Source organism: Aythya marila (assembly GCF_965140915.1).
Source record: "Aythya marila genome assembly, chromosome: 15".
NCBI lineage: Eukaryota > Metazoa > Chordata > Aves > Anseriformes > Anatidae > Aythya > Aythya marila.
In genome coordinates this window covers 12,204,281-12,224,332 of record NC_139056.1, presented here as the reverse complement: position 1 = coordinate 12,224,332, position 20,052 = coordinate 12,204,281, and the positions used below count along the sequence as shown (strand labels likewise).

At 47.4% G+C, this 20,052-nt stretch overlaps 1 protein-coding gene across 1 annotated transcript in view; it reads left to right on the top strand.

Moving 5' to 3' along the window:
• Nucleotides 1-12,976, top strand: part of INTS1 (integrator complex subunit 1) — a 28,681-nt gene extending 15,705 nt beyond the window's left edge. The window contains exons 30-47 of the mRNA XM_082772756.1: nucleotides 515-769; nucleotides 1,424-1,583; nucleotides 2,202-2,342; nucleotides 2,738-2,918; nucleotides 3,000-3,123; nucleotides 3,644-3,762; nucleotides 4,805-4,892; nucleotides 5,523-5,749; nucleotides 6,296-6,419; nucleotides 6,894-7,027; nucleotides 7,331-7,523; nucleotides 7,743-7,870; nucleotides 8,355-8,467; nucleotides 9,025-9,138; nucleotides 10,008-10,078; nucleotides 10,626-10,717; nucleotides 10,831-10,940; nucleotides 11,235-12,976. Of these exons, the coding sequence (XP_082628882.1) occupies nucleotides 515-769; nucleotides 1,424-1,583; nucleotides 2,202-2,342; nucleotides 2,738-2,918; nucleotides 3,000-3,123; nucleotides 3,644-3,762; nucleotides 4,805-4,892; nucleotides 5,523-5,749; nucleotides 6,296-6,419; nucleotides 6,894-7,027; nucleotides 7,331-7,523; nucleotides 7,743-7,870; nucleotides 8,355-8,467; nucleotides 9,025-9,138; nucleotides 10,008-10,078; nucleotides 10,626-10,717; nucleotides 10,831-10,940; nucleotides 11,235-11,350 (2,490 nt within the window). The 3' untranslated portion in view covers nucleotides 11,351-12,976. The remainder of the gene's footprint in view (nucleotides 1-514; nucleotides 770-1,423; nucleotides 1,584-2,201; nucleotides 2,343-2,737; nucleotides 2,919-2,999; nucleotides 3,124-3,643; nucleotides 3,763-4,804; nucleotides 4,893-5,522; nucleotides 5,750-6,295; nucleotides 6,420-6,893; nucleotides 7,028-7,330; nucleotides 7,524-7,742; nucleotides 7,871-8,354; nucleotides 8,468-9,024; nucleotides 9,139-10,007; nucleotides 10,079-10,625; nucleotides 10,718-10,830; nucleotides 10,941-11,234) is intronic.
• Nucleotides 12,977-20,052: the final 7,076 nt, after the last annotated feature.

Below are 20,052 nucleotides of genomic sequence, written 5' to 3'. Positions count from 1 at the left end.
TGTAATTTGAACATGATGTGGCTTTTGATCATGTCTAATGCTGTCAGTACTTACTAGCTTGTTGTCATCTCTGCACATTGTTTGTTCTGTGTATAGTGCCTTTTTTCTCTGCAGTGCATGGAGGATTTGTGAAATGCTCACAGGGCCTTGGCAGCAAAGCTATATGTAAACAGCTTTTGTACCTTGGCATGTCTGCTAGCAGAGCCTCCCTCTCTCTATTGACTTCAGGACAAACCTACAGGGAGTTAATTGGCCAAGTTGGTTGCCTGTGTTTGGGCAGTGTGGTGATCCCCTGCAGTGTTAGTGTTGACAGTCATATTGGTGTTGCATAGATGCTGTGCCTTTTCCTGTACCAGGCACTAAAAAATTGAAAAAGGTCTTTGAAGGTTCTAGTTAGTCCACAGTCAGTATGATTGTACGAGGTAAATCAATCCTCCGCCTCAGGGATGTGTATGGTATAGCAAGTCCTTTCATTTGTTTTCTCATAAGTGCACTCTGCTTTGTATCCTTCCAGCTCTTCCCACTAAATCCAGACCCGCGGTGGCAGAACTCAAACCTGCGCCCGCTTGCCCTGGCGTTGCAGCAGGCCCTGGGGCAGGAACTGGCTCGTATCCGCCAGGGAAACACGCCAGTGACCGGGATCACCGCGCGACTCCTCCAGGCAGTAGCTGCGCTGATAAACTCACCGCACAGCGGGGCACTGGTGATGGCCATGCATCGCAACCACTTCATCTCCTGCCCACTGATGCGCCAGCTGTACCAGTATCAGGTGAGCAGCATACTGAACAAAGAGGGGTGAGGAGGAAAGGAAAATCTGCAGTGCATCCACTCTGCTGTGCGCAGACCCTCTACCTGTGTAGTGCTGGACGTACAGCCTGGGGAGCGTGGTACAGAGGGACTCAAGCTGTCCCATGGATACAGGCTGGCCTCGTTAGTCTAGCAGTGCTGAGAGCTTGTGTGCAGGGTTAGGTGTACATTAACCAATCTGATAACTCTGTGGCACTGTGGATTGGCAGCTCTGGGTCTCTTTTGGTTTTGGAAGCTCCAATTTGTGCTGTTTTGCAGCATGAACATGTCTCGCAAACCAAGGCATTTGCAGACAATTTGAGAGTAGAGGTCTGTAATTCCTTAGGGAGCTTTGGAGCAGGCTGAGAGTTAACCAATGAAATATCTCATTCTTTTCATCATGATGGAGGAAGGCACAAAGTTGCCCTTAGTTGTGCTTGGAGAGGTATTGTGGGTGTGATGGAGTTTTCTGCTTTGGGCATTAGAGGCTGCTGCCTTGATACCTGTGAGCTGTGGTCCAACAGAGTAGGTGTGCACTGCGTATTCTTGGCAGTACGTGTCACTGTCTGCCTCTCCTGCTGTCTTTGCTCTGTGATTGAAGTGTGTATAAGCAGGTCTCTTTTGCTGCTCTCCCCAGCGCTGCATGCCACAAGACAATGCCTTCTCCTCGCTCTTCTTCAAAGTCCTCATGCAGATGCTGCAGTGGTTGGAGAACCCCGCGGTGGAAGATGGGCCTCTCCGTGCTCAGCTGAAGGCCTTTGCTGTGCAGTACTCCTCAAGGCACAGGATCAGTGACGGTACTGGCATTGGGCAGGTTGTGGGAGTCAGAGTGGACCGAGTGGGACAAGAAAGGGAAAGAAATGAAACTGCACCCAGAGCAGAAAGTTGGGTGGGCTGCTTTTTCTAGAGGTATGCTTAGTAGTGAAGAGAGGGAAAAGTCAGTTTTGTACTGTGCTATAAAATTCCATGAGGATGCAAACAAGTAATTTGGCTCTAAGGGGTTTTAGTAGACACCTACTAGCATCTCATCAAGCAGAGTGGATTCAGGGAGAAATTCCAATTGCTCAGGCCAGGAATTTGTGCTTGCCGTTGTACTGGAAGATGAGCACACAAGAATGCTTCTGAAACAAGGTCACATTGTGACTCGTAGGGTTACTGTCACCTGCCGTCTGTTGAGAGGAGACTGAGAGCTTAGGCATGGAAATAGGTTTGTGGTTATAGAGTATTCTCTTAAGCCATATGTCCCTGTAACATGCACAAGAGCTGTCAAGAGCTACACTAGGAGTAAAATGATAGTAGAGCGTAGTAGGTGCGTGTGTTTCATTAGTTGTGCCCTGCAACCACCTGGTGCATCTGTAGAAGAGAAGCCTGATGTGGCTTGTCCCTGTGATGCCAACGCTGTAATTTCTTTGCAGTTCGAGGTGGCTTCTTGCACCTCACAGAAGCTCTGACTTTCCGTCGTGACCCTGACTTGATCAGCTCCACAGTACGTGCCATCATTGCAACGCTGAAATCAGGAGAGAAGTGTAACGTGGAGCCGGAGCTCATCAGCAAAGGTGTGTCTGTCCTCTCTATCCCTGGTGCTGCAGCAGGCTGGACTTGCAGCCCCTCAGGGGAGTGCTTTATGTGTAGGCAGTGGGAAGCTGCCTTCTTTCTGGATCAGAAAACACAAACTGATCTGAACTTGGTCCTATCTTGTATCCCCTCCTTCCCCTGCACTGGTATGTGGGTTTATAAACCGTGGCCTGTGTCTGGGATTAAGTTCTTCAGAAGACTGCTGGTTTCCAGTAATCCCGTGAGAAATAGAAGCCTACTGTTCCAAGATACAAATGGCTTCCATCCTCCTTACTGAGCCATGCTCTGGGAAATTCATTGCCTTTGTGATACCCTTATGATGTTCCGTAGCTTTCACCATATCTTGTAGCTACTGACACATTTCTGCCTCTTACAGCCCTTCAAGGTCTGATTGAAACTCACTCGCCATACTTGGAGGAGCTCCTGACGGTCCTCTTCTCAGCTACTGTTGAGACCACTGCCAGATTTCCTGCCATGAAACCAGTTGCTGTGGTGAGCTCCTTGCTGCTCCAGGACAAAGAAGAGACACCAGTGAAGAAGGAGCTGGACAGTTGCAGGTGAGTCTGGGTGATGTTGGGAACTCAGTGGTAGGCCTGGTTTCAATGGCATCACCACTGATTCAGGCTTTTTCTCCTCAGCACTGAAGCCGCTTGGCTGGGGCCCTCCTCTGGCCTTCTCAATGACTGGCTGGAGATGTTGGACCCAGAGGTGATAAGCAGCTGCCCTGATCTCCAGCAGAAGCTACTGTTCTCCTGGAACAAGGTAAAAGTTGGTGGGCAGAGGGACTTCTGTGCTGAAATGGCATTTCTGGGGTGTTGACCTGCACCTGGAAACAGGGCAAGGGAATTCTTTGTTTTTCCACATTGCTATATTCCAAAGCCATACAGGTTGACTAAGAGGGGGATTCTGGTACATCAGATCAAGTCATGTTTCATCTGATCTTTATATTTCTTCAGGCCTGTTCTTTTCAGGACTTCAGAGCATGACAGACACAGCCTAGTCCCATAACAGATCAGCCAGCTGTGTTTTCAGTGGTATTTTTGCAGTCAGATAAACAGCCTGTCCAGAAGTGCTATGCCAAAGCTAAGACTAAAACTGAATTTCATGGATTCTGCTGTGTGCTTTTAGACAGTTTTGCAGTTCATATCCTAAATCCATCTGTTGTCTTCTCTGCTATCTGCTTGCTTGTATTGTCATCCTTCTGTAAAATACAAGCTATCTCCTGCATCTACCTCACAGTAATGATTTCTTCATACTAATCTTCCTTGTTTTGTACTTTCAGGCAGGGTCCCAGGTGCCCTCCTTCCGTCCATATCTCCTGGCTCTCCTCACTCACCAGTCCAGCTGGACCACTCTGCACCAATGCATCAGACTTCTGCTGTGCAGAAACCGGGAGCAGAGGTGAGTCTTGTTTTTTGGGCCAAGCAAATCGCCCAACTTAAAACGTTATGTCTGAGAGAGCAAACAGAAGCTGAGAACAAGAGCTGCTGCGTTCCACGGTGCGTCTGCCAAGAGATGTCATCTAGCCAAAAAAAGGCTTTGTGAGAGGGATGCTGATTTCAGTCATGCTGATTTGTGTACCTTGATATAAATGTTACCTGCTGTTTGATGGAAGGAGCACATAAAGATTTGGCTGTGTTTTAAACAGGAAGTGCTAATCGCTGGGTAATCTATCTAGCATTGCCCTTGTTGATAATCTTTATGAACATGGGGTTTGAAAGATTGCTTGGATAGCAAACTGATGGGAGTCTCTGTACCTGGGCAGGCTCTGCTGGATCTTTTGCTTGTACTAAACTCTGTTACCACTCTTTATCCCCCTTCCTGGCATCAGGCCCCCAGTTCTGATCTCTGGAGCAGCCCCAGCTCTCAGCTCCTATATGTTGCTCTCAAATAATGAAGCTCTACTGCAGTAGTGTAGTACTGTGTTTAAATTTGTTAAACTTACCAGGAAACACTAACACTGGTGGCAAGTCAGGCCATGATTTAACTAGCAGTGTGTCTAAAGCTGGCAGTATTTGTTTCTCGCTATTTTATTATTGATCTCCTGCTCACGAACACTTTCATTAATTTCTGCAATCCAGGATAACAGGTAGGATGTTTTGGATTCTGGGGCAGTATGGTCACTGGTCTGCTTGTACCAGTTGGTTATGTTTATGACAGACTTCTGGCTTTGTGGTGCAAGATTCTGTAGCCACCGTACTCTTAGCGAATGCCATTTGTTCAGCTGCATACCCTGTGCTGTGCTTACTTCAAGAAATATTTAGTCACAATCTGGGAACAGAACCAAACCCCTTCTTGGGACTTAATGGATCCTATTTTTATATTTGCAGATGTTTTTCTTCACAGTATTTGTGATGTTTAGAGAAGATGCCATGTGTTTGTGTGCTGCCTGAGGGCTGCTTTGACTCTAATTGCAAATCTGTCTTCTTTTGTCTTCTGGCAGGTTTGACCCAACTGCATCCTTGGATTTCTTGTGGGCCTGTATTCATATCCCTCGGATCTGGCAGGGAAGGGACCAAAGAACTCCTCAGGTAGTGGCTCAGTTCTTCCAAGATTCATCTTCAGATGGGGTGCGAGGTGATGCTTTCACATTGCCTGGCTTTCCATGGCCAAGAGGTGGCTGAAGTGATAGGGGTGCAGCATGCCAAGTTTGCTGCCTGTACCTCAGCTGGTTGCTTTGCTGCTCTGCTCTGCTAAATATTGCAGTGGCAATTTGGGGTCCAAAAAGCTCATATGAACACACATAAGTTTGCCCACTTGACATCTCCTCTGCAGCTCCCGCAGAGTTGCCACAATATCCATTAAAGATCTAGTCAAAAGGCTACAGCTGTGAGCAAGATAAAACCCGGTGTGGAGTAATTCCCACCGCACCGAGAGTAGGGGACTGCATCTCTCTTCCACAGAGGAATTTTTTTGGTTTGATGATTCAGTTATGGCTTCTGTCCCATCACGCATGCTGGGTTGGAAGTAAATGAGTTCAGAAATAGTAGAGGGGTAAAGAGGTTTTTCTTTGGAGGGCTGGGATATGTGCTTTCAGACTTCTGGATACAGGGCAGTTCTTAAGTCTGCTTCTAAGAGATGCTCCTTTTTATGTGGGGAAGGCATAACTAGAAGGGACTAAGGGTCTAGGGATTCATTTTGAGTGTTGTCTCACGTAACAGAAGCGCCGCGAGGAGTTTGTGCTCCACCTAAAAGCACCAGAGTTGATCAGCATGGTGGAGTTGATCCTGGCTGAAGCAGAAACCAGATACCAGAACACAGAAGAGGCCTCCTGCACACTCATCCAGTCTCGACTGCCTCTGTTGCTCAGTTGTTCTCATGGGGACCTTGAGAGCATCAAAAAAGTAACAGAGTATTTGACCAGCTGCATCCAGCAGTGGGGAAGCAGGTGGGGTTGCAAATGGAGAGCACTGTCTGCTCTAATTGTAGTTGTTTGGGCACAGGCAGCCAGGTAATGAGGAAACTTGCCAGTATATCTTCGTTAATAATAGTGTTCCAGAGCCCATATGACAAGTGCTTACACACAATACTCTCTCAGACATTTGGGGGGGAATAAAATGCCATTTTAAGTGCTACTGGAACCAGGAAGGTGACCTTAAAAGTGAAATTGCAGGGCACTTTTGCTTTCAGGAATACAGGATAAAATGCTTGATGTAACTTTTTTCCAGCATTGGAAGTATCATAGTGGTATAGATCTGTGTAGATTGTATGTGGATCCCCATGGACTGTGCATGACTTGAAAGTAGTTAAAAGAACAGACTGAAAAACACTCATTCAGACTGAAAAAAACACTGATTCAGATTAGTGGTGGCTGCACTCTTACACAAGATTTTTGCCAAATGCAAGAAGGTTGTTATGAATCTGATGGGTCTGGGATGTTTTCTTGTGGAACTAAAGCAGTAACCAGAGGGTGACATCTCCCTTTTTTCTTTAGTTCTGTGGGAAAATGCTGCCAGGACCTTCTGCTTCAGATGTACCTGCAACTACCTGAGCAACTTGTGTCTATGCCTGAGGTGCTTCTGAGCAGTGAAGGAGCCAGGGACAGCAGCACTTGCAAGGTAAATTTAGAGACACGGGAAAGCCCCTCTCCAGCTGTGCACCCAGATTGAATCCTACCATGACTAAAAGGAGAGGACTGTCAAAGGCTGGCTGGGTCATTTTGGTTTCTTTACCTTGCTCTTCAGTTGCCCCTTCCCTGCCTGCACTCTCATGAGCAGGGAGTTCAGGTGTAGTTTATTTTGCAGTGTCTGACTATAAAATAACTTGGAGCTCTACTTATATAAACTTCTGTGTGCCAAAGGCTTCTGTAAAGCACAAGTGTGCAGGCGTCTGATCCTGCTTTGATGTCTGTAGGAACTGTGGACTTCAGATCCTGTGCCAGCTGGAACGCTGCATCTGCTCACAGGTTCTAGCTGAAAATAATTTCTGTTAACCTCATCTGTAGTTGGAATGTATTTGGGAAACACTGCCGAAGAGCCAGGGGCTTGCTTTTGCTTTCAACTTAACTGTTTACTCACTACTTTTCTTTCTAGCTCGATGCCCTGGTTCACAGATTCATTAACCTCCTTGCAGACACCAGTGACTCCAAGTCGTCAGAAAGCCGCGTGTGGGATGCCAACATGGCCTGCAGGAAGCTAGCTGTGGCTCATCCTATCCTACTTCTTAGGTACCACTCTCCCCTTTCACCCTCTATGTGGCTGGGTTCACTGAAAAGCATCCACCGTTGCCCTAGAAGGGGAGTGAGTTTGGACTAATCGTGATGGTTGTGACGGGATCTGCATTCATATGTGAAAGTTAAGAGAAAAACAGCAGAAATTGGAAATGGTGCTTGCTGATTCCATGGATAACAGGGATTAAACCCAGAACCCTGTGAGGGGATGAGGGATGCTAACAAGAACTGAGGTGTAACAACCTGTAACTGTGTCTAGGAAGAGGCTAGAGCTGGGTGTTGTTCTGTTTGGTGTTTCAGGCACTTGCCAATGATTGCAGCTCTGCTGCATGGCCGTGTTCACCTCAATTTCCAGGAGTTCAGGCAACAGAACCACTTGACCTTCTTCATCCACATCCTGGGGATCCTGGAGCTGCTTCAGCCACAGGTCTTCCAGAACGAGCACCAGGCGGCACTATGGGACTGTCTGCTGTCCTTCATCAGGCTGCTGTTGGTAGGAAAAGTTCCTGCTCTGCATCCGTGTGTGGGCTGCCAGCCGCTAGAGGGAGAGCCTTTGCATAACTTAGAGCTCAAATGTGTATCGAGTACTAGGGGGAGCTTAAAGGGGAGGCCAGAGATCAGGAATCTAATCCTTGGAGCCCAGAGGTGCAGCATGGGGCAGTGCATCACTGCTGTTTTGTCGTTAACTCTCATCTTCCCTACCCTTTCTCAGAACTACAGGAAATCCTCACGGCACCTGGCTGCTTTCATCAGCAAGTTTGTCCAGTTTATCCAGAAGTACATCACATGCAATGCTCAAGCATCTGTTTCCTTCTTGCAGAAGCACTCCGATCCACTCCAGTAAGCTTCCTTACCCCGGTTAGCTCAATGGAGGGCTTGGTCAGGCAGGTTGCCATGAGATAATTGGACAGGAGACTGCAAGAGGATGTAACAATAGCTGTTAATGTGGCACTGCTTCATCCTCAGGTCACTTAAATGTCTATTAAGATGAGCAGTTTCCCTTTTTGTAGATGAAAGCTAAGCCCAAAGAAGTCAGGTGACAATTCCAACTCACATAATGCCTTAATGCCCCTGTACGGCACTGTGCTGCCCTGCAGACATTTCCAGAGAGCCAGTAGGAGGGGCTGTTCCCTGAGCAGTGGCTGCAGGATCCCACCTGCAGATGTAGGTACAAATGAGTTGGAGTTTATTATGCTGAAAGGAGTAATCTTGTTTCTGCTTCTAAGAAATGTTTCTACCCTATTTCAATGTATGTACATGTGCTGTTAGTTGTCTTCACACCCTTATTGCTATTTAAAGTTAAACGTGCCATCTGTTCCTCTAGTGACCTGTCATCGGACAACAGTGACCTCGCGATGTTGAAGTCCCTCCTGGCTGGGCTGAGTCTGCCCACTAAGAGTGGCATCTTGGACAGGGGCTCTGAGGAAGAGAAGGATGGTGAGTCTGGGTGTTGGAAAGCTATTCCAGCTAGTGAAAATGCAGTACGTTTTGAAGTGCAGATGCTTTTCATAGAATCACAGAATATTCTAAATTGGAAGGGACCCACAAAGATCAAGTCCCTGCTTCCAGTGAAAAGGTATTTAGAATGGAGAACAGCACTTGTATGCTCAACAGCTTGAAGCCAGTATCTGGGACAGGTGATAGATTGTTTTCCCTGTCACTGGTATTACTACTGCTGTGGAATAGCTCTTGGTGAATTTCTTTCCTGTGGATTTTACCTTGCTCAGCCTCACTTCAGGGTCAACCTGTCAGGAAACCCTAAAGTTACCTTGACTTCTCCACTCTTCTCTTTAAAACTTGAATGGGAAAACTCTCCAGTATTAAGACAGGTCAGGAAGGTTTGCTCTCTTGGCATCAGCAGAGGGGTACCAGAAGGTGCAGCGGGGCTGGAGGCCAAGAGCCAGGAAGTCTGTTAAAGTATTGCTGGTCAAGGGAACACTGGACCTGTCTCCCTGTTAAAACTAATAGAAGTCACTGTTCTCTCTCTGCCCCAGAAGAAGCAGCAGCTGGCTCTCTCCCCCTTGTCAACGTGTCTCTCTTCACCCCTCTCACACCGACTGAAATGGCCCCATATATGAAGAGGCTGTCTCGAGGCCAAACAGTTGAGGGTAAGTGAGAACCTGCAGAGCTGCACAAGAACATAAGGCACGTGCAGACAGGTGCCAGCCCTGTTATTAAATGACAGCTGCAGGCCAGTTTCCTCTTTGTCTTGTTTGGAAGTCTCCAGCAGTTAAGCTGGGGTTTTGTTTTGGATGGACTTGTCCATAACCTTCTGTGATTGTGTGACAGAGGCTTCCCATGATGCTGTTGTCACTTAGCGTGGCAATGCTGCAACTGCCTCTGCTTTGGAGCTTTTCAGGGATCTTGAAGGTACTCTGGGAGGTGATATGAGTAATTCAGGGCATGCTACAGTTCATGTTCAGCCAGCACTGATGGTGTCCCAGCTCAGGAGTGCTGATAGGAGCACCTTATTTTATGCTATAAAAATACCAGACTGATTAGAAATGGAGTTTCTAACAAACTTCTTGGATGATCTTCCTGAAAGAAAATCACGTTAACCTGGTATGTGGGAAGAACACGCTTTTTCTCCAAAGGTCTTCTGAAATCACAGGTGTCCAGTGTTCATATCAGACTTACGTTGTGTTATTGGGGTGACAGTTTTCCTAGAAACAGGGGGAAGAAATCCTGTCTGGGCACTGTTCTTAAAAGAGGCTTTCTGTAAAGACCTGTCAGTTACAGAAGGTACTCTGGAATTGAAACCTCACACCCCACACCACTCCTTCCCCTGCCCATGTCACGACAGTGCTTGGTGGCCCCACCTTGGGCAGTTTGCTCTCATCCTTTTTGAAGAACTGCCTTTATTACTCTAGCTGTGTGTGCAGGTAGCAAAAATTGACTGATTGAAGACATGGATTTATAGCTCCTTTGCTGGATCGGTAAATTTCAGTCACCCCTCTCAATCTGTGTCTTCCACCAGACATTTTGGAGGTGCTGACAGACATTGATGAGATGTCCAGGCGGAGGCCAGAAATTCTCTCCTTTTTTTCTGTGAGTATGGTGTCTCAAACTGCCACTAGAAATAGAAGATTCTTTTCACCACAGTCTGTGTTGCATGGCCAGCCTAAGTGCTATCCTTTCCCTGCCTTTTGGGAGGTTGTTAAATTTCTCTGAAGATGCTGCAACTTCAGTTGGGCTTTCTGACAGCAGGCAATATTTATTTCCCTACTGTCTTCCCTCTGTTGCATGCTGGATACATCATCATCCACTTTTCTGTATATCAGAGGAAGAAGTAATCCTCTGTCCCCTTTCCAGTAATGGGGCAAGAAGAGAGCAGAACAGCTCTGTTTAAAAATAAATAAATAAATACTGAAATACAGGTAAATTTCAGCTGTCCCATGTGCCATAAATTTACAGGAGGGTGTTCTAAAGCATTTCAAACAGCACGATCCTTATTACACAGAGGGATTTCCTGTCTCAGCTAGTACCTGCTGGATGTGTGTAGGGCTGGGTGGGTGCTGAAGGGGCAGTAATGCAAGTGTGCACATTTTTGATCCCTGGATGGCCTTGTAATCCTTATTTTTGCGTCTTCTCTCAGACAAACCTACAGAAGCTGATGAGCTCATCGGAGGAGACCTGCCGAAATCTGGCCTTCAGCCTAGCTTTGCGCTCCATTCAGAACAACCCCAGGTGAGGACTGCAGGGACTTGGCTACCGTGAGTCCCTGACGGGCACTGGCTGCCCGCTCTGTGCCTGCTGATGGCGATCTGGTCTGTGCTGACATTGTGATGTTTTAATCCCAGCATCGCTGCAGACTTCCTTCCTACCTTCATGTACTGCCTTGGCAGCCGAGACTTTGAGGTGGTGCAGACAGCGTTGAGGAACCTGCCTGAATATACCCTCCTTTGCCAAGGTACAGTGGCATCTTCCTTCTCTCGTGCTTGGGAGCATCACAGGGGAGGTTTGCCAAAGGGATGAGGAAGGCTTCTGTGCAAAAGATTTGCTCCCTTGGGGTTTTCCTCTCTGAGCTGTGATCCCTCACATAATCAGGTACCCACGGGGCTGTTAGATGGTGGATTATGCCCCGTTCTTACAGAAAGAGAGAACTTTTTGCACGGCTACAAACGTTCATCCAGGTGTTCACTGCTGGATTGCTCTTGCCATATGCTGGAGCTCTCAGTCCTCACGCTGTCTCTCCCTTTCACAGAGCACGCTGCAGTGTTACTGCACAGGGCTTTCCTGGTGGGGATGTATGGCCAGATCGACACCAGCTCTCAAATTTCAGAGGCCTTAAAGGTTCTGCACATGGAGGCGACGATATGAACACGTGGTTCTGGGAGCTCTGCTTCCAGAGGAATGAATTTAACTGGACTCATCAGCTGCATTGAGGCCCTGTAAGAAGGCACTTTATTTCATCCCACGTGCTGGAGGATCACAGATGATGCAGCAGGCCAGACTCTGCTGAAAGGGGGAACGTGCTGACCGAAGATCAGAACGGGCAAGGACAGATCTGTCTGGCTAAGATGCCATTACTGTGGGAGAAGAATCTCCTGAATATTGTGCCAAACAGGGACCAGTTCTGTCATGGGTTCTTAGAGCAGTGGCTGTCACTCCTTTTATTTTTTTCTCTAAGAGGGCAGAGCTGCTTAGGAGAGCAGAAGGGTGCATTGGCCCTTGCACTTGAAGTCTGTGTTAGAGGAAACGTGGACATGTGCAGGGGAAGAGACCATTTTGTGTTTCAGGGGAAGAGTGGGTATTTTTTTTTCCCAATTAAAATGATCTTTGTTTCCACTGTGCCTTTCTCTGCTCCATGCTGCCTTGAGCGTAGCTTGACATCCCTCTCTCCCTGTTCTTCATCCTCTTGCTATTCTAAACAAAGCTTCTGTGGACAACCTGTCTGTGGCCAAATGTGTGCAGAGCCATTTTGGCCTTTATCCTTGAGGGGCTTTAGAAGGGTCAGTGGCATACAGGAGATGAATTTAGTGACAGGGTCTTGGTAGCACCAACTGCTGACTAGACAACTGTTAAGAGGTTTCTTAGAAATCTTTTCTTTAAAAACAAAACAGGCTTCTTGGTACATCTGCAAACATCCCAGCATCTGGCCCTTGTCACAGTGGGGTCTTTGAACAAGCAGCTGGATTTCCTCCTTGGTATCTGCCAGTTTCTCCTGTGATTCTTCTCCTAGACCCTGCTTTTTCTGGTCCTTATCTGCTGAGAGGTGTGATGGTTTGCTTGTCAGCTGTCATTTGAGGACAGAAGGAGGCGTCTCCTTCCCTCTGCTCCAGAGGAATTACTGCTGTAGATGCTCATTCTACAGTCTTATTCTACTCACTGCTTTGTTTTCACATCGTTTGTCTCTTTTTGTCTCACACTCCACTTGCTAGTAGAGAATCTAATACCCTAAAGATAAAGATCCTGGAGGAATTTTATGGACAGTTGTAAATAAGTCTGCTTACTCGTGGCAGGGACAGTTGTGAGCTCATGGAGGGCTGGCTGGAGAAATATCGTGTGTTCTTGCAAACAAGAAATGCTACAACTGAACACTTTGGTTAATGTGTCAAACTATGAATGACTGTAGCTGGCTTCACGGAGCTTGGGAAGAAAAGGGGGAGATAACCTCCCAACAACTGCAAGTAGCCTTGCCTCTAACTAAAGAGATTAGAGCTAGTGCTTAAGGATGCAACATGCTTTTTTCCTCAGCAGCATCTGCTTCACATCCGAAGCCACTACTGTGGCAATTAGCTAGATATAAATTATGTGGAGGAACAGCTGAAGAAGATCAAGTCAGTGAAATGGTTTTCCTGAGGGGCTCGGTGACAGCAGGATTAACGCCTGTCTAAAGGGTTCCCAGTGAGATTACTGACTCCTCTTGTCTTAGTCCCTTATCAGACATCATTAAAACACTGTTCAGTTTGTCAGAGCAGGTTGGTGTTTCTCTCAGTGCTGCTCTGGGCCCAGAGCCACTGGAAATGTGGGATTGGCTGGGAAAGGGCTTTTCACAGGACTTTGAACCAAGGAGAAAGGAAAATGTCCAAAGACTGTTGTTATCACAGCAAAGAGAGAGTCAAACAAGGTAGTGGTCCTTTGGTGAAAAGCCTCCCTGGGGACAGGGCTTTCCAAAATCCCACTCCAGGGCTGCAACAAGAAACATTTATGGGTAAAGGGGAACGGTAATTTATGGATAAATGGGAAATTCTGTGATAGCTGGCTGATCTCATCCGAACAGACCAGCTCCAGGAAGCCTGGTTTGGGCGAGCAGTGGCTGCTTGTGTGGTGGCAGAACTATTTAACCACTGCTCACTGCAGCATGGCCAGGCTTTGCAGAGCAGGGGGAAAACAGGTGGGTTGGAGGAGGTGGAAACAGCATCTCTGTCATCAACAGGAACCGTCTTTTGGGAGACGGGAAACTCATTTGAGGCTACAGAGTGGGTGGAAGTTGCTCAGAGGCAGGGCGTTTCCATAGATCTCTAAATACAAGATTTGTCATTTCTCAGTTTTCTGCTACATAGAAGGCTTCCCCTATGCATTTGTCATGCCACCATCCTCCGCTTGAACGCAGTGGAGCTGAGCGCGCTGCCCTGGCTTGGAGCACACCACTGAAACCAGCTCACGGCTGAGAAGAGGGCTGCCGAGGGGTGTCTGGATGTGCAGAGACAGCTCGGGGCAGGAGTGCCGCGGGAGCCCATCCCTCCTGTCTGCAGAGGCAGCTGTGACAGCTCGGCAACGGTTAGCGACGGCATTACTGATGCCCTGACACTCGCCCGCCTTTTAATCAGCACGCTGTAACTTTCATCTCCGCCTGGCTGAGCACCTTCTCTCCTCCCATCCCTGCTGAGCTGACAGCGTTATCCTTCACAGGGCTGCCGGGCTCCTCCTGGGGGCCGGGGCCGCGTCCTCTGTCTTGGAGGAGAGCTGCTGACTCGCTCAGGAGAGGAGCGGGGAGGAGGCTTGCAGGGTTGTTCCTGGCTGAGCCCGTGGGGGCCCTGTGAGTGTCTGCGTGTGTGTGCCAGAGGCTTCCTTCTAGAGTGGTGCAAAATTGGTGCTTGGATGCTCCCCTGCCACTGGCAGAGCTTCCTAGGAGAGGTGTGGGCTGCCACAGCTGGTCTCTGGTGGTGTCTAAGTGGGGCTAGGGGATGTGCTCAACGCTTTTTGTCTGGTGGAAGAGGGCTGAGGAGCAAAGGAGAAGCTGAGCAGCTGCAGGGCTCCTCCAGGAAGGAGAAGGGACATGGGAACAGCAGTGCCCTTCCAGCTCCAGTGCCTCTCATCTCCAGTCCACGTTGCTCGCTCCAGGTGAGGCCTCACCACACGTACACCATGTCGCACAGCACGTGCCATGCTTGCAGAAACGAGAGTGCTAGGTCCAAGCTCCCAGCCTTTGGGGCACTCGGTGGCAGTCAGGAATTTCTCCAATGGCTGGGCTGGAAGGAGGCTGCTGTGGCAGCAGCACTGGTGTGTGCATTGGTGCTGGCGTGGCTGTGAGCAAGGCATGACTAAGGGAGGAGGTTCCTGCCCGCTCCTGACTCAGTGGCAGCTGCCTGAGGGACGTGCGTGACATTGGGGAACTGGAAGAGGCCCAGCGCTGACCTCAGGGGCAGATCTGCCCGAGCTGCTCTCGGCAGCAGAAAGGCAGAGCGAGGTTGAGGCTCTCCAGGTTACTGCTAACGAACTGCTTTTCATGGGCAGAGGCACCGACACTTTGCTGGTAGAAATGAGGAAGGAAAGAGAAAGAAAAGCCTCGCTTTGCAGGCAGCACCATGCGAGAAGCCTCCCGCAAAAAGGGGAGAGGAGAACTCCATCTCCATTACTTGTCGTGTATGTGTAAATTGGGGGCCGTGGAGTCTACGCAGAGACTGCTCCCCAGGGCCCTGCCATCCTCTTCAGCCAATTCCATCTGTGACCTCGGTCAGTGACAAATACAGTTCTGGCCCTGCCTGACCTCAATTAACTTCCCTCTGGCCATACGGCGGTTCAGGACAGTATGATTCACGCTGAAGTCAGGGAGTTATTCACTAAAAGCTAAAAATGTTAAGACTTTTGTTAGCTTTGGGTATGTCGAAGCCAGCCCCACACCAGCTACTTAGCCTGGCTTCTGTAGAGGTAGCATTTGCCTGAGGTGGGCTGATTTTTAAACCTCTGCCTTGCCTCTCCCTGTATTTAGATAATGTGGCCCTCAAGCAGCAGAAAATAGAGCTTGCATTTTCTCTCCCTTTTAAATTCAAGAGATCTTAATAATAATAATCTGCCTGTCCTGTGTAGCTGGTGTTGTCTTGCCTTTGGCCTTGCCCTGTTTGCGTGAACAGCATCTCTAACTGAAGAAGATATTGGGCGAAAGAACGTCAAGACCCCCAGCAACAATTAAAAAATTCATTAAGCTACAATAGGCCAGTCAGTGCTGGGTAATTATTAAGCTGTAAGAATTGCTAATTGTCTTATTAGCATTAAACAATTATGCAAATAATGGAAAACATACCATAAAAGTAATAAAATTACCTCTCTTTTTCTTTTTAAACCAATAATGAGATTTAAAATCTAAAGTGACGCTTATGGTTTTGCTCTCCGGGGTTTGTTGGGAATGTCTTTGGAGACGTTTTTTGCCTCCCAATGTCTTTGGAGCCAGACCTCCAATGGCACCCAGCACAGGGGGAGCAGGACATCCTGAGCCACATCTCCTGTGAGTCTTTTCGGGAGGTTTGTGGTGCCACCACCCCAGGCTGTGCCCTGTTCTGCACTTGCCACGGGCAGCAACGTGGAGACATGCAGGTGCTGAGGGCTTTGGAGGGCCACGTGGTGGTCACGGTGCTAGACCAGGACTGGTGAGAGCTTGGATTTTGCATTATCATGGGCTTCCTGCAGCATGTCAGGCTTTGTGTCCCCTGTTCTCCCCCAGGTACAATACATGGGGCTTCAGGTTTGGTCTGGGTGGGAGCAAGCTGGTGGGTTTTACATCAATTCAAAGGGATAGTGGAAAGTCCTGGCCTTTAAAGTTATTTTATTTCAAGGATTTTATCTTCACTTATCTTGTTATTAACCTGAGGTAAGAGCTGGCCTCTCCTCCTGGTAAGGAACCAGATGGACTTCAGAGTTCAGCTCTAAGGGAATGCCAAAAAAAACAGCCTTGCCTTCCAGTGAAAGGAGAATAAAGCCTCGCCACCACGGAAAGGAGACTTTGTTTATTTGCGTCCCCAAGAAGCTTGGAAGAGGAAATGGGCTTCTTTGCTCAGAGCGCTAACAATGTTAATCACTAACAAAAGTTATTGTGTTTCCAGGCTTTAAATTGTGCTCCGCTGATAAGAGAGCATTTCAAAGCAGCCCAGCCAGCTCCTGCTCCAGGGCGGGTCCTGCTCCCATGGTGAGGCCGTGATAGATACGGGTCACCTCACCCAATCTCGTGATCCAGAGGGATTTTGATCAGCAAAACACACCTTTCACTTTCTCTTTCCAATAAGAGCAGTGAAGCTCTGGCCATTTTGCCAGGGCTGTGCAAAGATCAGAGATCACCATTAGTCCATATCGGTTTTCTTGGAAGAGGAGGGGAGGTTACCTTCTGCCAAGCACCATCCCCCTTTCCCTCAGAGCGCTCCTTTGAGCTCCCTGAGGTTCTCTGGTGCCCCACCAAGCAGCCGTTCATGGCCTCTTCGTTTTTCCTTCTCGCCTGGTGCGTAGGATGCAGCACATGGGCAGTCTCCCATCCTTGCTGCTTGGAAATGACTTCCTGACATTGTTCCCCCACCTCAGTGTTTTGGGGACAGGAGAACCATCAGGCCACCTTGCCAGCAGGGCAATAAGTGACAGAGACTGTTTTTTTTTTCCATCAGATATTCTGTTATACCTGGGTGACAGGTCATGCTTTGCCCGATGCTCACTGTTCTTGGTCCTTCGAGGTTTTAGGGTAATGGATTTACCATTTATGACCTTCTCAGAGGCATGTGTTGTGGAGAGATTTACCGAAGTGCCACTCTCTGTAACTTCACATTTTGCTTTCATCTTCTTTCAGTGGAAATTCGTGTTCAGGCTTGAATTTTGTAATAACTTTTTTTTCTGCTGCTTTACAGGTCAAACTAGCCAGACTCCGAGGAGAGGCGGGTATCACGCAGAAGCATTTCTGTGTGAGTAGCTGTGAAATAGTTGGGGCATTCTATTCTCTGGTTTGGGCCTTGCTGTCTCGGTGGAGTCAGCCTGGCTGCCTTCTGGGAAGAGAGAGCTGATGAGGCATGTTACTGATGAGACGCGTACTTTCTCCTCCTTGTTTTGAATCCCTCAATTTAATACGAGCCATTGGCAGGGGAATATATGAGAGCTCTTGGCTACAACACACGCTTCCTATTGTTGGGAGTGAACAGCCCTGCATACAGCCTGCAGCAAAATTATGAAGTAGCTCAATTTGATCTACTGATTTCCCACAATAGTTAAAAGATGTGATTTTCCAGTCTACATTGTTGCGCACTCTTATGAAAAAAACGTTAGTTGATTCTCAGCTTCATGAGGCCCCATGCTGGCTGATATGAGGAATCAACCCTTTCCCTCTTCCTCGGGTCTTCAAAATAACAGGCGTTGGCTTGTTTTTCTTTGGGCTTTAGGGTAGTCCTGGACATATATTTAAGTTTTTCTCTACTAATGGTAAAACCCAGGATACTGCATATGAGAACCAGGAGAGGTGATGGCAGAGAATGGTTCCCGCTAGTCATAGCAACCATTGCAAAGCACTCAGCATTTCCCCATTACAGTCTGCTGTCTAGGAAGAGAACTGAAAAGGATTGGGAAGGAAGAAAAGGGAAAGTGTCTAAATGCAGAAGAATAAATCACTCCATGTCTGTGGCCTACTGTTCTCCAACAAGCTTCTGAAAACGCTGCGGGAGGTTGGAGGGAAAAGAGCACAAAATGGGAATAAAGACATATAAAGCTCCTCCAAGGAAAAGATGTAAAAGGGAAAACCACAATCCAGAGTGAGAGTTTGTAAGCTTTATCCCATGAGGAATGTCCTGTGAGAACAGCAGTTGTTGGTAATGGGTAAGCAGCTGCACAGACAGCTCTGCTCTTTTCCTCCCCAGCTCCTCTCTCTAGTGCTTGTTAGTTTACCTGTTGGTGTATTAAACACTCATCATGGCTGTAAACTCCTGCAGAGCTCTCCTTAATCACCAACTAAGAACGCCGCACAAGTCGCTGATGTCTGTATTTTGAAAAGCCATTATTGGGCCCATAGTAATGCTGCTACTGCATTAGCTAACTTGTCCAGCAATGTCATTTTAATCACCTTAGCGTATAACGTGGACCTGTTTCTAATGGTATACCAATGGCTGTGTCTCCAACCTTACCCTCTCTTGGGATGCACAGCTTGGAGCCGACGACTAACAGATTCTTCTTCTGGTGTCTGCAAGCCTGGATGCCTTTCTGATAGGATCACCTCGGTCAAACACAGCTGACCGGGCTCAGTGCGGGGAGGAAGGAGGTGAAATGTAGCGATCTGTGATGTACAGAAAGCAGCAGCTGCTCTCATAGTCCAGCTTGGCTTTCTGCTCCGTGGCTCTGTGTCCCCTGCTGCCCAGCCCCAGCTGCCCCTTCCCAAAGTGCAAGGTAATGAGAACGGACTAACCACACCGACTCATTAAGCTGGGTTTGTTAGAAGACAGATTGTCATGTTAAACAAATATATTTTTTAAAAAACTAAAAATCATTCCCTGTGCTGTGCCCCATCTGGGCCATTAAATCTGAAAGGGGCAACTACAGCTGTGTCAAAGTGAGGCTCGCTGGCTTTCCACTACTGATTGGCAACAACTCCATTTTCAAACATCATTTTTGTCTCCTCATTTCCCAGTGCTGCACTATTTAGATTGCAAGCACGGCAGGGGGACACACACTGCTAAACAAAACAGTCTTTGGGACTTTAAGAGAAGAAACCCCATGAATGTGTTTCTAAAACCCGTTACATCCTTTTTATTTCTCACAAGGCCCCTTCCCTGAGTGACCTGATGGCAGAGGACGGAAGGACTGCCCATCGTTAGCCAGTTTGCTTTTCACAAATTCTGCAAGTTTCCTCAATTTAATGAAAAGGTGGCGTGGAAACAAACCAGGACAGCTCAGCTTTCAGGGTTCCAACACTGCTGTGATGGATATTTCCAAACTGCAAGAAAACAAGCATCTTTTTTTTTGAACTGAGGACACATACACACACAACTTTGAGTTAATCCAGCATTTCTTTTGATTGATCCCTTGGTAATCTGATTAATTCTGAGTGCAGATGTTTATCCCTGCCTTCACAGAATACAGCCAGTACTTGAGAGCAAGCTCTCTGTGCCATATTTCCTACTTGCCACACTGTTCTGTTATTGTTACGGTCGTGCAGCAACATATGCTAAGGCCTTATTACAAGGGATTCCTATAAATGGCATAAAGGATTAATAATGTATTTATAACACAACTTTGTTTTAGTATAAAGTGATCTATAAATTTGTAATAAATGTTTTATAATGTTTTTGTAGCCTGTTATAAATGATAAATGGGAGACTATAGATGCCACATCAAATATTCATGCTGCATTGTGTGCATTATTATGCCGTTACTGTTCAGGAAACCATTAATAATAAAGTGAATGGAGATGTAAAAGTTGCTGACATGCCCAGCAAGCCATTTATAATGAAATGTATAATCCTTACCATAAAGTAAATACATTGGCCAGTGACTGTTGATGAAATGGAAACACACTGAATTATTCGTAAGGTATTTATATATTAATGTATATTATCCATATCATGTCATAGAAATGCCATTAATATCTTATATTATATGTATTATTAATTATTTTTACCTAATTTATAGGCAGCTCCTAAAGTGTTACCTTGTCTCTTCTGCAGTTTTGTCAGCCATATGAGAGCCTATCTGCTGAGTTATTTCTCGTGCTGTGCGTGCCGCGGGGCAATTGTATAAATTAGCCATCGTCGTGCTTTCCCCAGCTGTGGCTAGGCCACCTGGGGCAGGTCCACAGCTGACGGGCTGATTTTTGGCTCCTCACCAAGCTACCCTGCTCCTAC